We start from the raw sequence: 16,363 nt of genomic DNA, 5'->3' as shown, positions 1-16,363 counted from the left end.
ACTATACAAGGGATACAGTAAATGTTTCAGTTTTAGCCTAGACTATACAAGGGATACAGTAAATATCATTAAAACGTAAATATTGAAGTATTTAAGGTGCACGCTCTCAGAAGTTTATTTTATTCGACGGAAATCTAAAATGTTCGTTAATTTTTCATTCGGAGCTCAATATCCTTATAACGCCAAAATACTTCAAACATTATTTAAAGAGGACTAAATTTTCTAAAATAAAAATTCTAATAGAGCTGTTTATGTTCATTAGTTTTTCAAAAAGGGAACATAATTCCAAATAATGAAAATGCTGTATTGAGTGAATTAATTTTTAATGTAGTTGAAAATACATTTAACTAACTTTAATTTGAGTGCTAATAAACATCTTTTTATTCTATAGTTTTTCATTAACCAATCGTTTGTTCTGAACAACAAGAAATCAACATTTTGGAAATTTCCTGGAAACTGCAATTTCATGCTACTGCTCCTCAATCGACATCTGTGCCGTTTCATAATGAAAGCTAATATTATTAGTTCAAAATACAAGTATAGAAACAACGTGGTAATTACATTGTATACTTATATTGCTTCATAATAGAGAAGACCATTAGCTTTATACTTTATTATGAAACAGGGCCCTGTACGTCATTCGTAGGAGTTGCCGTTGTTTCTGAAATATTGGCCAAAATAAATTCAGAAAATATTGATTTATTTTAATTTGGAAAATATGATGTTTTTAGAAAACTTTATTTCATGATCTCTAATGAACATGAATAGCTATATTGAGGTTCGTCTTTTTAAAAATTTACTTTACACTAAATGTTGTACAATGAAGTGTTTTAATAGGGTAGTCATGGTATTTAGTTTAACATGTTAAAGCGTGTTAAATGGAGAAATATTTCCTTCTTTTGCCATGTTAAAACGATTTAACATGTAACATGGCTGAGAGTCTGTTAAATGGAGAATGTCAGAGAAACAGACCAGCTGAGCTTGTCATTGTTTTATTTTTTGTTGTGTTAGGTTACTTACTCGTAGTTTTGTATTTTGTTTTGTTTATTTCTTTTGTCTTGTGTTTTGGACTTTTTAAAAAATACAATCAGTAGCCAAACTTTTACACTTCTACTTTTCACTTATTTTAGACATGTTGTAATGAATTACTGTAATCAAAACTTAGAAGTAAACAATAAAATGAAGTTTTGGAAGGAAATGTTTTTACCGTGTTAAATGTTATAAGTATAAGATTGTGAGCAGTTCTATTTAAAGTAATGTTAAATGTATAAGAGCTCCTAGCGGATTTTTTGAGTAACTTGTTTTGTAACCTTTCCTTCCAAAATATCATGTTATTTTTTACTTATAACTTTTGATTAATGTAATTTATTATAACATGCCTAAAGTGAGTGAAAAGTGTAAGTTGTGTAAAAGTTTGGCAACTGAATGTCTAGTTGATCTTCTGACTTGTGAGGAAGATGAGCTAATTGACAACTATCATTATACTATTATTATTTTCATTTATTGCTTTATTAGTTTCAAAAACAATACTAACACAATAAAAACACAAACTAAGAGCAAGTAACCTAACACGACAACAAATAAAACGGTGATGAGCTCAGCTGGTCCGTTGGATGACGTCATTCTTCATTTAACAGACTCTCAACCATATTACACGTTATATTGTTTTAACATGGTAAAAGAAGGAAATATTTCTCCATTTAACATGCTTTAACATGTTAAACTAAACATCATGGATGCCCCTAAAGATTGTAAAGATTGCCTATCCAAGAAAAACCCTGAGGTGTATGTAAAAAAACTAAGCACCTAGAGAAGGACTGTCTCTTCTGTAAAAACAAGAGATTAGCAGTTTCTTTCCATACTGAAAAATGTAGTAAAAAATCAACTGAATGGGTCTTAGTTTCAGGTTCCACGAATCATATGACCAACAACATAAGAGTATTGTCGCAGGGACAACCTATTGATGCTAAGGTAGATCTTGCTAAAAACTGTGCATCCATGACAGCCAAAATGGTTGCTTGTGTAAAAAGTGACAAGTCTCAACTGAAAGATGTGATGTACATCCCAGATCTCAGCAGAACTTTGTCGTCTGTGGATAAAATAACACAAAACGGTTGATCTATGATTTTTCTAAAAACAAATTGAAAATTGTAAAAAATGATACAGAGCTATTCGAAAAAGATCTTCTGAGTGATTTTATGTTGTGGACTTGAAGGCTGATATACATGCGAAAGCTTATGCTACAAATGCACCTGAAACCAAAAAAAAAAATGAAAGAAGACAATGAAACATCTGCGTCTGAACTATTAGCCTACGTTGAACATCAAGATTAATTAAGAAGGTTAATTGTGATTCAGAATCTGAAGATGAAAGCGGTGAAGCATTGGTGGAAATAAAAGAAAAAAAATGAAAAGGCTGTAGAAGAGGATAATGAAAATTTAACTAAAGATAAAAGAGAACAGGAAGAACAAGCTGAAGCAGAAAACTGAAACAATTTGATGTTTGAAACAGAAGAAAATCTACAGATAAAGAGATATCCCAGCAGACATGAAGGACCATTAGCATGCACAGATGATTCTAGAGAAAAGGAAAAGCTAAGAAACATGAAGACATCAAGAAAAAGCAGAAAGAGAACCCTGGTGAGAAAGGTTGGACAAATTAAAAACTTTAAATGGTGACCCAGAAATTTGTTTCAAAGATGAAGAAAAAAGTAAGAAATATATTAGTACTAAGAAGAAACCCAGAAAGAAAAAGGGATTTAGTGATCCAACGAATACTGCTTTACCTGGTGAATATTATAATTCTGACTATGAAAAGTAAAGATGGAGTCGAAAGACGAAAGGTTCAAATGATCTACAAAATGACAGACGACCAGTTGGGGATGTTTGAATCTAGAATTCAATGAAGTGATTGTGAAACATTGAATTAAAAAAAATTGAAACTTAAAAGATTTTTATTGTTTTGTTTTTTCGTGTACAAAACTGAAAATAAAATGAAAATTCTGCTAACCCTGTTTTTGTAAGAAAAGTTAAGTAAAACTAAATTTGATAAAAAATGAATACTTAAGAGGGCGTGTTAAAGTGTAATATAAAAATCATTTTTTATTGTTTACAAGTTGCGCTGAGGCAAACGGTGAATATATCGATAGTACTGGCCATTATGTTCTTTATTTAGTAGTTGCCACCAAGGCTTTGTTGTGAACTCGTGTTGTTTTGTTCACACTACAGTAAGAACGTTTTATGTTACTTAACCGTAACTAGTAAAATAATTTTATTTGTGTCCAGCACCCTGGCGTTCAACAGTTTATTCACTACTTAGATTTTAAACATAGAACACTAACCAATTGGAAGTAAATGAAAATTATATTAAATAAAAGAAACTACACTTTTGGGCTTTAACACACCGCCCACCAAAAATGAAATTTTTCAAACTCCCTTTCTCGGGAAGTAACGACCATGTTTTCGTGATCGAGTTTCTCTTCTGATAAAGATCCAGAAACGGTTACGAAGAAGAGAAGGCAAACGTTGAGGCCCCAAGTGACAGTGAGTGTGGTGCAAAAGATAAGAACCCATTTGGTAACCTATCGAACTTGTACTCATCGGCATTGGTAGTTCGAAATCGATTGAAATCCACAATCCTCAGTTGTGATTTTCGATGACGAAAAACGAGCATGAAATCTTTTAAATCACGTTGTAATTTCAGACTCGTGAGCAAATGGTGATTAAATGCCCCATTACTTGCTGCTGTCGATGCAAAAAAAAAAGCGATTTTAAGTTTGATGTACGAGCTGTCCCTTAGAACGGGTTGATGCGAGCGATAGCGTGCGATGTATTGCATTTGTCTAGATATTCCCGAATAGCGGTTGAGGGGTCAGTATTTTGAATCACTTAATACCAGAGGACTACCGTTAAATGGGGGTTTTACTGTTAAGCGGCCGACTTCATTGCGTGAGTGGGTACTAAAAAATGCTGTTTGCATTGGACATGGAGAGGGTCCGATTTAGTAACGCTCGTGACTTGATCCGTTTCCTGCAATTCGGTAAACTATCGCGAGATATCGCCGCATCGAGTGTACGGAGTGGTTGTGCAAAGAAGGACCGTGCTTCAACTTGGATCTTCGTCTAGGCGCGCGAAATTTCCCAAATATTTCCTTTGGAATAGGACTCGTGGGCATATCCTCGCAGATCTGCTCGATAACGACAGCCATGATGTTAAGTTCGGGCTTATAAACGTGTCGGGGAACTACGACGCAAGACCCTTCGAATGATACATTGGGGATGACTTAGCTATTGAAGCCCACCAATCGAAGTCTATTAAGTGTGAGTGGCAGGTTTAGCTTGTAAGCGCATTCCGCTTAAAAAGGACCGCTTGGAACCACTATCGATGAGGATTTGCAAATCGTGCCAACGACCCCAATGATCGCGAATACTTATCCATTGCCGACATTTACAGGATAGTGTTTTAGGAGTGAGTAGAATCGGATACATTAGAGGTAGCTGTCGAGGGAATAGCAGGGGCGGTACTCGAGTTGTTAACGGGGTCTGCGGTTACCAGCCCTAAACAAGAGCGAGATGGAATAACGTTTGGGTTAGGAGATTCGGATTTTTGCGGCTCCCTAGAAAAAAAAAAAATGAAGAAGCGAATGATGTCATCTACCGCAGTGCCAGCAAGACGCCTTATAGGAACACTGGTTTGAGAAGTAACCCACCTCAAACAATTGATACAACGATTTAATCCTCTAATTCGGTCACAATGCTGTTGTGTGGTGAGCGTTATAAAACTTTGGTAATCGTAAATGCGATGCATTTAGTGGGCTACACTGGTGAGTCTGTTGTCATTAAGACCTGTCTAGAGCATTCACTGTACCCAGTTTTTGCTTATATTGGATATGAAGCAGTACTTGTAAGAAGTGCCTCCAATTGCAATTTGACCTGCCTTTACATAAAATCCTCCCAACCAGGAAGTTCAGGTTTTGGGCTGTATTCCCTCACTAGTTTTGCCATCTAACAACCTTAGCCCTGAAGTGCTTAATTTTAAACCCAGGAGATCATTCAAACCGAGCTTGAGAAGTGCCCAGGTGCTCTCTACTACTTCCACCGAGAATGCTTCTAAATTGGAAAGATCGCCCTTCACCAAGGCTTTAAAATTCAAAATTTTTGTTAGGTAGAAGGGGACTTGGATCCTTTCACCCTCCTATTTTTTAGTAAGTGATTCCCAGGCTTGCTTGTAACATACTGGGGATATTGATATGGACCAAATATTTTACATTTCAGATCCCTACAAAACTGATTTCAGGTAATGAAACTTTTGAAGTCCTCTCAATCATGCCTGTTAGGTATGAGGGACTTGTCACAACCATGGTTATTTTTTAATATACATACAAAACTGAAAGAATTTTCTAGACACAAAAAAAAGTATCTGAGTTAAATAGAAAAAAAATATTTAAAAAATAAGAAAGCTTGAGGAGAAAAAAATAGTTACTCACAGATGGCTGGGAGGTCAACATGCGCATATCGATATACCTCTAAGTATAATATATCTCATCTCAGATGGCCGCTTTTGATGAGCTGATGATGGGCAAGGGTCAATAGAAAAACAGTGCTCCAAAATGCAGGTTGACTCTAGAGTGGAGAGTCGGTGAGAAAGAGCGCCAAGTGAGTCTAATGCCTGTTAATACTGACTAGAAAAGACTGCCTAATCAATCTGTATTCAGGCCGTAATCTACCTACTGCAGCTTTATATGTGCCATACCACAGTGATGTATTTATATATACACTACCACAACAAACTTCTTCTTGTACCTTATTTTACGTAATAAATTAAACATAATAATAATAACAAAACATAATAATAAATTAAAAAATACAAAGTAACTTGCAATTAAAATAAATAAAAAAGAAACTTATAATTAACAACAAATTAAAAAAAAAAATTGGAAGCAAATAAAAATTAAATTAAATAAAATATACTTTTGGGCTTTAATAATAATAATAGCAGTAGTAGATATTGAATTTCCTGCCATTAGATTATACGTTGTGAACTGCTACATTAACATTTTAAGCCTAGTACCAAGTAGTAGGAATGTAGTAGCATTCTGTCATTAGAGAACTAGAACTGCTACTAGACTATCTTAAGCCAAACAAACAGACATTCAACAAAATTCTCATTTAACCATCATTGTTAGCTTGTTAAAGTAAACTTAACAACATGCCAAATTATGACTAACTTCATAGCACTTAATTTAGTACCTGCTGTTCAAACTACAACAAATTTTTTTTTAAATTTATAGTAACTACAATTGTTTCCAAAATATTCTTCTAAGGTAATCATCCGTGCCATTTATTATGCATCACTTATAAGAGAACTAAAACCAATATAGCATTAACTTTCAAAGAATGTGCTACCTACTGAGTACATACAATGCTTAGTTATTAAATGAAAAATCTCAGTAAATGGTAGAAGAAAAAATTAAACTTTAGTTTCAGCCATGAAATGTAAGACGGCAGCATATTAAAATGATTATGGGAAAAGTAAAAAGTAATTCTTTGACTTTCAAGTAAACTATAATGATTTAAAAAATAAAAATTATTCCACATTTTCCTTGATACGTCTTCTTTTTACAAAGTGGCAGATCTTTTCCTCTAAAGTACCTAAAAAAAAAGTGGAGGATACGTTTTTAAGAAAATACTTCTTTTGAATTGTGCTTTTAAGAGACTAATCAAAGAATATAATCAAATAGTAATTTTATAAGTGTATATCGAGTTTAAAAATATTAATCAAATGGAAAAGACCAGGGCCCTGTTTCATAATAAAGTACAAACTAATACTATTAGTCTTGTCGATTTAACTTAATACAATTACACTGACTTGTACAATAGTAACTTGTAATTTAGTACTTTTTAACTCCTATAATATCACTAATAGTCCTCCCTATTATGAAAAAAATAAGTATTAGTGTAATTAACACGTTTTTTCTTTACTTGTATTTTGAACTAGTACTATTAGATTTCATTATGAAACAGGGCCCTGATTTTCAAACATTTAAGTAAAAAATTATACTTACTACATTTATTCCTTGCCAAAAGTGGTTTATATATTTTAGACTCCTGTCTTAATAGCACTGAATCTTGGACTTTTATATTTTTAGAGACTAATTTGGTTAACTCTAATATTGATGATTTAATGTGAGTTGTTCTGAAAACAGATACAGCCATTAAATTTCAATAAATTACTTGAATATAATCAAATGAAAAGAAGTTTTATACTACACTAAATCTTTATGATTGTATAGCAAGTAAAATAAAATACATATATAATATTCCTACATAGTAATGAACTTTAGAAATGCGTTCCTTTTGAAAGTTAAGATAGTAATAATACCAAAATAAATATTTTTATCTTAATTCAATGTTATTTTGTAGATAAGAGCCATACACTTCAGTTCACTCAAGAGGTTAAGAAATCTCTCATAGGATTGAAGAGATAAGAAATGTGTCAGCTAATTTTTAAGTAAAAACAATTTATATATTCATGTTGAAAAGGAGGTAAATACCAAAAATGAAATTTTACAAGAGAAATAAAAAATTTTGAAGAGAACTAAATAATAACCATAATTTTTTTTAAAAATCATATTCACTCATTTAATGAAATAGTACCTTCTTTTCTACATTATTAGTCTTGGAATAAACCATTGTATTAGTAATAAAAATAATAAGCATAAATTTCAGCATTTACCTGCTTTTTAATGAGAACCTGTCAACGCCCATTATAAAATAATTAAGCAGTGAAGGCTAGCAAAATTAGAAATAACATCTATGGATAGTATAGCATAATGTTGGGACTAATTCTAATAGGTATTGAATAACTATTTTTGTCGTTGTAGGTCAAAATTTCATACTCCGAGTAAAGTTAAAGTTCTTTATCACAGACTGTGATAAAGAACTTCAATTTTTGTTTTAATGTAAAAATTGACTAATTAGGTAATTAGACATAATGTAAGATATGCTTACTAACAAAAAATATATTTTTACCTAATGTTTTAATGTTTTATAGAGAAATTGTTGAATTGAACTGGGCAGAATAGCCAGCATGAAGTTGTGTTTTTAAATTATTTAGTTCAAAAATTGTATTTAGGTAAGAAAAATTATAAATAATATTGTTAAGTATTTTGAATTATTGAGGATCATAGATGTAATAAAAGCTGTTTTGTGATAAGATTTTCCCTGAGGATGGGCATCAGCCGAATTGGCCGAAACATCAGACTTGTAAAGAAAATAAAATGTTTTGAGACTGAAATGGATAAAATTTGAATGAAATACATTTATTAAATTAGAAAACATAGTGTAAAACCTAGATTTAATTCTGTGATTTCCTTGCCACAAAATATATAATTAACACGTTAACTGCCAGGGCTGTAGCACATACGGTGCAAGGAATCACACTCTATGTGCCAGGACCGTAGTATGTACGGCCCAGGTTTGTTAACTGGGAAGTGCTCTCCTTACTCCAGCCTTAGTCATACCTTTGTCTCCTCTCCATGGCCTTCTATTGTTATCACTACCTTCATGATAGGAACATTGGTTCGAGCTGCTTGACACTTTGGCTGTGGCTGCTTATTGATCAGATACGCATGAGTTAAATTTGTATGACCTATTCTCAATCTGACAATAGCTACCTCCTCCCTGCGATTGGAAAGGTTTGATGTGGTCCATGGTTTAATGGTTTTTTTAATAGTTTTTAATTTGCTTGGCAGGCTTTCATTCCACATGGCCTGCCAACTAGCCGATATCTCATTTTTCATCGAAAGACTTATTTCTTGGGGTGTTAGAATGGCCACGCCCTGACTTGGAAGAGCAAGTGCTTGTTTAGCTGCAATGTCAGCCAGTTCATTTCCAGCGATACCCACATAACCTGGCACCCATATAAAGAAAAGAGTTTTTCCCAAGTTTTCGAGCATGTTGGTATAATTGTGAATTTTTATGATTGCCGAGTGTTTTTTTCAGATTTTGATCCATCAGTATATATCAATAAAGGATCTGGAATATTTTGACAAAGACGTGTAACAAAGACAAGTCTCATTGAGTGAATAACTTTATTTTCTAAAAAAGCACACCTATCTCTATCATTTTACTATCCTTCATGAAAACCAGGTCTAAGATAAGTGGAGCAGGCTAATAAAAGCATTAAGTTCAATAAAGTTTACAAGACAACATAAAATAAAATTTAAATTTAGAACTGAAATGTTCAGATTTATATCTTACTTTATAGCATTTAAAGTCCAGTGTTTTTGTAAAGTTTCTATAACACGAATGATTTCTTCTTCGTCCAAAATCCAATTCCCACATTCAAATTCAGTCAAAAATAAATTTAGTCCGATTGGATGAGCCATGGGATATTGAGGTTTTCTGAAATTGGGATATTTTATTAAATTAGAATATTACTAAATTGACATCATTCAATACTTGATGATAGTAAAAACTAAATAAATAATTCAATGCTACAATCTTAAAGTAAAGAAATATAGAAAAATAATTATTTAAAGTATACTTTTAAACATTCCATAAGCTATTTTTAAAAAGTGATATTTTACTGCTCTCAATAGGACTATATACATAAGGAAAGTAACATAACTAATTACCTTGGGTTTTCTCCGATATTCAACAGGTCATAAAATACAGATGGTTTTTCAAGTTTCCTTCCAATTAACAAAAGAACAGCAACAATACAGCGGACTTGATGCCACAAAAAAGCTTGTGATTGTAATTCAAAAAAGTAAATGTCATATCCATCATCTAAAAACGTTGGAATAAAAAAATAAACATGAATCGAGAAAATAAGTTTTTTAAAAATTTATTCCTTACATTCTTATACTTTTTATATTTATAACTAAGAAACAGATAGAGAAGGTAGTGAGGCAAATACAGTATCTACACATTTCCTCAAACACTAGGTCTAATCGTCATTAATATTAATATGTATTTGTATTTACACTAATATTAACCCTTTTGATGCCGATGACATACATGCCATGGGACATAGAGGGAGTAATGCCAGCTGTGAAAGGTAAAAATATTTGCAGGTGTGTGTATATAGCCAATTGCATCGTGAACTACAGATGGAATCAATAGATGACTTCATTCACACGCATATTTTGCAAGTCTCAACAATTATGGAAAGAGGGCATTTAAATATTTTTGAAATCATACCGTGATGATCCTCTAATTTTGATACAGTTGCACGATCTATCGTTCTAAGAAAATTGGTGACCCCATTGCCAACATCCATTTTACAAAGATTTCTGAAATCATGTGTCCCTAAAAGGTGCCTTGTTCCCTCTTGCATAGCCTGAAAAAAAAAAAATTAAACAAAGATTCATTTTAAAATTAATATAATAAACTAAAAGCTATCTAAAAATTAAGCTTAACTTTAAATGCATGAAACTGGTAACTTAGGCCACCAACACATCAACTAAGTTTTATTTGGCTAACTACACAAATTTTTCTGGAATCACTTAAGAATTATAGTTTTGTCTTAAATTGTTTTGAAAAACTAGTAAATATCTTACCTCAAGGTTTGCTTAAGCTAGAGGGAATGGTCCCTTAAAGGGAATGGTCAAATCTTTGTCTACAATTACTGGACTAATTTACGTGCCATTTTTTCAAGATGTTCCCTTTCATCATGGGAAGGTTGAAAGATAATGAAATTCCCGAATTCTCAAGTAGAAAGTTATGAACAAAATTAAGCGTTTTTGGTTTAGAGCTCAGAAATTACAAGTTTTTTCATGGGTATTGTACACCAAACTATTCGTCTCTTTCCGAAGAATAAGAAAAAAATATCACTGATTCCATTAAGCTATATTACATTAAAAAAAAAATTATAAAAACATAATGTGGCTTAGGGTAAAGTAGGTCAACATATTTCTTTTAGAAAAAAACATTATATATTCATTTTTAGCGTAATTTTAAACTACCGAATACCATTTTTCTAAGAAATTAAAAAAGAGTAATTTTTCAACTTGATTATTTGGAGGATTTTTTTTTTCTTCCAGTAACTATTGTTCGTATAATCGTTCATAACTCCTCCTCATTTTATCCACAAAGATACTAAAATAAATGTCATCCCATATATTGGTTTAATTTATGTTACCAGATCAAAATAACAAAGTATATTGTATAATTTAAATAAATACAATAAGATAAATCAAACTATCAATTGTGTTCAATGAATCTATATACATCCTTAAGTAATAGTGAAGCATTGTCGGGTCAGCTAGTCTATTATAAAAATATTTTTAGACCAATACCCTAATGTAATCTAACCAGGGAATAAAAATCCATTCTACAGGTAACACCTATTCTAGCCAGGTGAGGATTTGTTCAAGGGACCCCCAACAAAACAAATGAGTATAAAACGCTCAATATCCATGTTATATGTTTAATAATATAAAGTACAATATATTACCTCTATATCCAAATCTCCTTTAGGGAAAAAATATCTGTAAGTTCTGCTTTTACAATTAAAACGAGCACTGAATTCTTCTGCAATCGGCTGCCAACATATTACTTTAATATCGTCTGGCAATAACCTATTCAACATTTTACAATAATCTAAAGTTTTTTTCCCTTCGTCTGCAGCACGAACTGTTATGGAAATTACCTAAAACAAATAACACTGGTAATTACTTCTTTAATATAAATTGATAAATGATTTCTAATAACATTTTATTAATTTTATAAGATAAATAGATAAACAAAAATATTTAATTTTGTTTATGGACTTAGTAGCAACTCCTAAATAAATATTTAGAAGTACATGAGATACTCTTCAGAAAATTAAGATGTATATTCAATGATAAATGCTGCATTATCAGTAAACAGTACATCTTAAATAAATTTTCCTTTTTGACAAAAAATGGATATTCCATTGCATTCAAATAGAATTTACTTTGCAGCAGCATGGTACTATCTTCTGGTTATTGGGTAAATTATAACTATTAGGAGCTTACAACTCAAGATTTAAACCACGATTCAAGAAATAATCATTTTATGTTAATTTCTTGTAAATACTTTAAATTTGCTTATGCAATAACCATCTAATATATTAATATATTTATAACTGTATTGTTTGAATGAGTAAAGACTAAATAATTATAAAAAACTAATTCATGCTGTTTTCCAATTTAAGCAACTTTATCAATGCTGCTCAATTTAACTAACACAGAAACTTAAGTCTTCTTTTTCCATTTTAAATAAATATTTCAAAGTTAATATATGTTGGCTGGGAAGAAATGCTTTCTATTACTTTTGGTGTTATAATCTCCTCTTGTAAGATTATGATATGTTGTACATTGACCAATACACTATAAGAGCCTTTTAACGGTAGGATAAGAAAGGCTACCCTAGGGTGGAGAGGGTGGTTTTAATGCAGTCATGGATACTTGCCAATTAAAGGACAAATAGATATAAAGAGTTAGATAAGTTGTTCAATAACAAAGTTAACTGGTAGGTAGTAAAACATAATATTATAAGACTTGAACTATTATAAACTTTCGAGGCTGCAAAGATAGAAAAAAATTATGAAATAATCACAATTTATTCACAATGTAACTAATGACAAATAAAATATAAAAACTTAATATTGATGAGGAATAAGAGCAATACTGACTTGCCTGGCTGAATGAACTGACTCCTTTATCAGTACGACCACATCGATGATAATTGCTAGTTTCTCTGGATTTAATCAAGCGACATTTCAGCAAAGCTTGTATTAGATGATGTTCAATAGTTTCTGATGTATCATCTTGACAAACGTATCCTTGATAATCCCAACCAAAATAAACAAGCTTTAAAAGAATATGTGCCCACTTACATCTGAAAGCAAGAATAATAAATTTTTTTAAATTATACAAGCTAAATTTATTAACTTATAATAATAAATAAATAAATGACTTAAATTACCTTTAAAAAATGTATAATGCTATCACATAATGTTTAATTGTAGGAAGATAGACTGGGTGCCAGTAATTTTTAAATATTATAACCTAATATAGTCATTCTAATATATTAAACAAGCACCAACAGTGAGAACTTCATAACTCACGAAGACATAATTCTACAAGTTAATATAGGCCTGACCTTCACTGAAAAGGCTCTGCAGGGGGGTTTATTATCCCTTTTGAGTGAGCAGAATTCAGCAACTGTGATTTAATTAAATTGACAATATTAGTATAACAAGGTATTTTGAATTTCTTGCCGCTGAAGCTTGTTTTATACACAAATAACTACATAGCCTTTAAGGAATAATAAACTACAACTTAAGTAATAATTAAAAATATTGAAAATAAAGTTTAGCATACCTCGAAAAATCGAAATCATTGACTTTCCCATGATCTTTATCTTGCTTTTCTTCTCTGCAATTTTTTGCGATAATAGCTTTTAATTGTTCATTGTGAGCTTGTAATTGTCGAATAATTTCTACTAGTTCCTTTAAAAAATACAATAAATTAAAAAAATCATATCATAAATGTTAATAAACATAAAACATTACCAGAGATTCATATTTAAGATAACAAGAGAAATATATTACATCTTGAGTTTTGTTTTGTAAGGATTCTAAATCAACCTTTTTATTTTTGGAAGGTACATATTTGATTTCGGAAACTTCCATTCTTCTATCTAAATTTCGAATTTCATTAAGAAACCCGATGAGAAAAGAGAAATCAGGAGAGGAAAATAAAACCCTTATATCAGTCAAAACCACGTACAATTATGACCTGAATATTTCTAATCTCAAGTACTTTAAATCGTGAACGAGATAAGTTCACTAAACACGTGTTCCAAGCTTGAAGAAAGGAATGAAATCAAGAGATCGAGCTACCAGAAAAGTAAAAAAAAAATACAATAAAAAAAAAGTGGGGCCGTTTTGAACTCGAGGACGTAGGGGTCAATCAATAGATGCCTTCTACCTCTTTTCATAGCATTCAAAGTCAATTGAAACCTTTTCCATATCAATTGTTACTTTTTCCATTTCAAGTGAAACCTTTTCTATTTCAGATGTAACTTGTTCCATTTCAATTGTAACCCTTTCCAAATCAATTTTAACTTTCTCCTTTTCAATGTTTTTCAAATTTTAACTTTCGATTGTAACCCAATCGGACTTAACTAACTTCATAAAAATTAGATTTTATTTCTTTCATTAAGTATAATAATTACAAAACCTTGACTTGGGAATCACTTCATGGGTTTTATTTAGATAGTCCTGATCAAATATTTTGAAATAGAATTTATATGCGTATTTCATTATGTTTAAATCATGATTATGTATGCGCATTTTATTTTACATTATTCTTCGAAATTGAGATTACTAAATTTTTAAATGTTCCGATTCCTTTTCTTTTTTTGTTTTTAAGAAATTTAAAGGAACATATACATTCCGCGCTACTATTATAGTTGATTTTTTTTTTCTTATCCACATCAAGGAGATATCCTTAACAAGCTTTATAATAATAATAATAAATTCAAAAATAGTGTCTTCAAAACCTTAAAATCAAAGTCTTTACAGAAAAAAATATTAACTGTTATATAAATGTTTTCGCGGGTAATGAAAATGAAAATAAAATCGATTTTGCGATCGCGCGCTAGTGAATCAATTAGTTTTAACTTTTCGAATTCAAGCATATTTTGCGTGGATTTCTTGATAAAAAAAATACGAATTTCTTGAGAACAGTTTAATGGATTTTCAGTGTTGATGAATCAAATTACTGAAAATACTATTTACTACATTTTATATTCAGTGATTGAATGAACGATTTTTCAGATGAATACATAAATTAATTCTCATCGTAAATCTGGGCGGGCGATGGCGTGGTCAACTCTTGGTTTATGGTTTCACTTTCCTTTTGAAGGAGAAGCGGGATAGCAACTCCCTGGACTTTGGGTGACAAGCTATGTTCACCATAATTCACACAGCAGTGAGAATTATGAAAAATTAAATCCTTTTGAAAAATATTTGCTTTATAGCTGAACTCAGTTCTTAAAACCAAGGGTCAAAGAAATGGTGGCAGCTGAATTGAGAAATATATATGGTATAATATCGTCCAGATAGATATGCTATGTGGTGTGTTATTTTATCTTCGATTGTGGTCACATAGAGATGGATTCAGAGAAAAGGCTATGTCTACAGTGACGAATATGAAATCCTGCCAAACTTCACTAAGTTATTTAAGCCATCCAACATACCTTAGTGCAAAGACAGTCATTCAATTATTAAATTTGAAGGTTGAAACTAGTTTGGTGGATATTAATCTTCCATTCATGCCCATCTCTCGTAAATAAAAGCCTAGGCAATAAATCCTAGTTGTCTAAATCTTTAATTAAAATCTAAAAACCTAAACAACATTAATTGTGGTAAATATTGCCGTTATTGGGTTCTCAGAAATTTAGACTAATTTATTACGAACAATAGTTTACGTTAACATATTGCTTCATACGAAAAAACGTTTCCGATTCTTTCAAATATTGGTACGCAACAATCATAATGATAAAGGCCTACCGAACCCGAAGGTTCGATGCCGATACCACCAATCGCTTTCTACATACATCCTTCCAGAGATGCCCCCCAAAACCCAATTCTACTAAATCAGTTTTCACGTAATCCTCCCATCTACGTTTCGGTCTACCCCTCGGCCGTTTATCCGTCGGCTCAGTGTTTATTAAAATTTTAGGGATCCGCTCGTTACTAATCCCTACACGCCGCAATGCTGTAACTTGAATAATATTTATCGGGTGTAGGTGCCTTAATTCAGTGTTGTGTAGTCTTCTAAATTCTCCCGTTAATGCATCCTTTTTCTGTTCGAATACTTTACGTAATACTTTATTTTCGAAAACCTTAAGGCACTGTTCATCTTTTAGTGTAAGAGGCCAAGTCTCGAATCCATAAAGAACAGTGGGAAGGATAATAGTTTTGTAATTCTAATATTTAAGTTTTTCGATAGAAGGCGCAAGCTAAGCAGTTTCGAAATTGAAAAATAACAAGCATTTCTCACCTTCAACCTCGCTTTTATTTCCTCATCAATTTCGTTTTTTCTAGTTACCGTATAGTCTAAATACCTAAACCTATCTACCTGTTCAAACGTATTTCTTGCTATATCTATATTACCGAAATTGCTTGCCTTTCTACTGCTAACCATGTATTTTGTTTTATTATTTGTTTCAAGACCTATTTCCTTACTGGAGTTTATTTACGCGGTTATATTTAGTTGTATAGTTTCTTTGTCTTCACTTAATAATACCAAATCATCAGCAAACCCAAGCACCGATATTTTACCACCTAAAGTTTTTTTTTTTTTTTTTTTAGTCAAGTATAAT

The 16,363-nt window shown here is 31.5% G+C and overlaps 1 protein-coding gene and 1 long non-coding RNA gene across 2 annotated transcripts in view; one reads left to right on the top strand and one right to left on the bottom strand.

Annotated features, from left to right (window-relative positions):
• Window positions 1-13,985, bottom strand: part of LOC106686541 (tRNA pseudouridine(38/39) synthase) — a 16,444-nt gene extending 2,459 nt beyond the window's left edge. The window contains exons 1-9 of the mRNA XM_067047762.1: window positions 13,584-13,985; window positions 13,354-13,481; window positions 12,667-12,868; window positions 11,460-11,654; window positions 10,205-10,343; window positions 9,637-9,790; window positions 9,260-9,403; window positions 7,063-7,193; window positions 38-6,649 (exon numbers count right to left, since the gene is read on the bottom strand). Coding sequence (XP_066903863.1) covers window positions 6,585-6,649; window positions 7,063-7,193; window positions 9,260-9,403; window positions 9,637-9,790; window positions 10,205-10,343; window positions 11,460-11,654; window positions 12,667-12,868; window positions 13,354-13,481; window positions 13,584-13,664 — 1,239 coding nt within the window. The 5' untranslated portion in view covers window positions 13,665-13,985 and the 3' untranslated portion in view covers window positions 38-6,584. The remainder of the gene's footprint in view (window positions 1-37; window positions 6,650-7,062; window positions 7,194-9,259; window positions 9,404-9,636; window positions 9,791-10,204; window positions 10,344-11,459; window positions 11,655-12,666; window positions 12,869-13,353; window positions 13,482-13,583) is intronic.
• LOC136795854 (uncharacterized) lies at window positions 7,721-8,298 on the top strand. The gene is made up of 3 exons (XR_010843536.1): window positions 7,721-7,852; window positions 8,052-8,132; window positions 8,215-8,298. It is a non-coding gene; the product is annotated as an uncharacterized lncRNA (long non-coding RNA).
• Window positions 13,986-16,363: the final 2,378 nt, after the last annotated feature.

Source organism: Halyomorpha halys, unplaced genomic scaffold (genome assembly GCF_000696795.3).
Source record: "Halyomorpha halys isolate HHAL.00 unplaced genomic scaffold, Hhal_1.1 Scaffold835.1, whole genome shotgun sequence".
Classification (NCBI taxonomy): Eukaryota; Metazoa; Arthropoda; class Insecta; order Hemiptera; family Pentatomidae; genus Halyomorpha; species Halyomorpha halys.
This window is presented reverse-complemented; position numbering and strand designations above follow the sequence as displayed.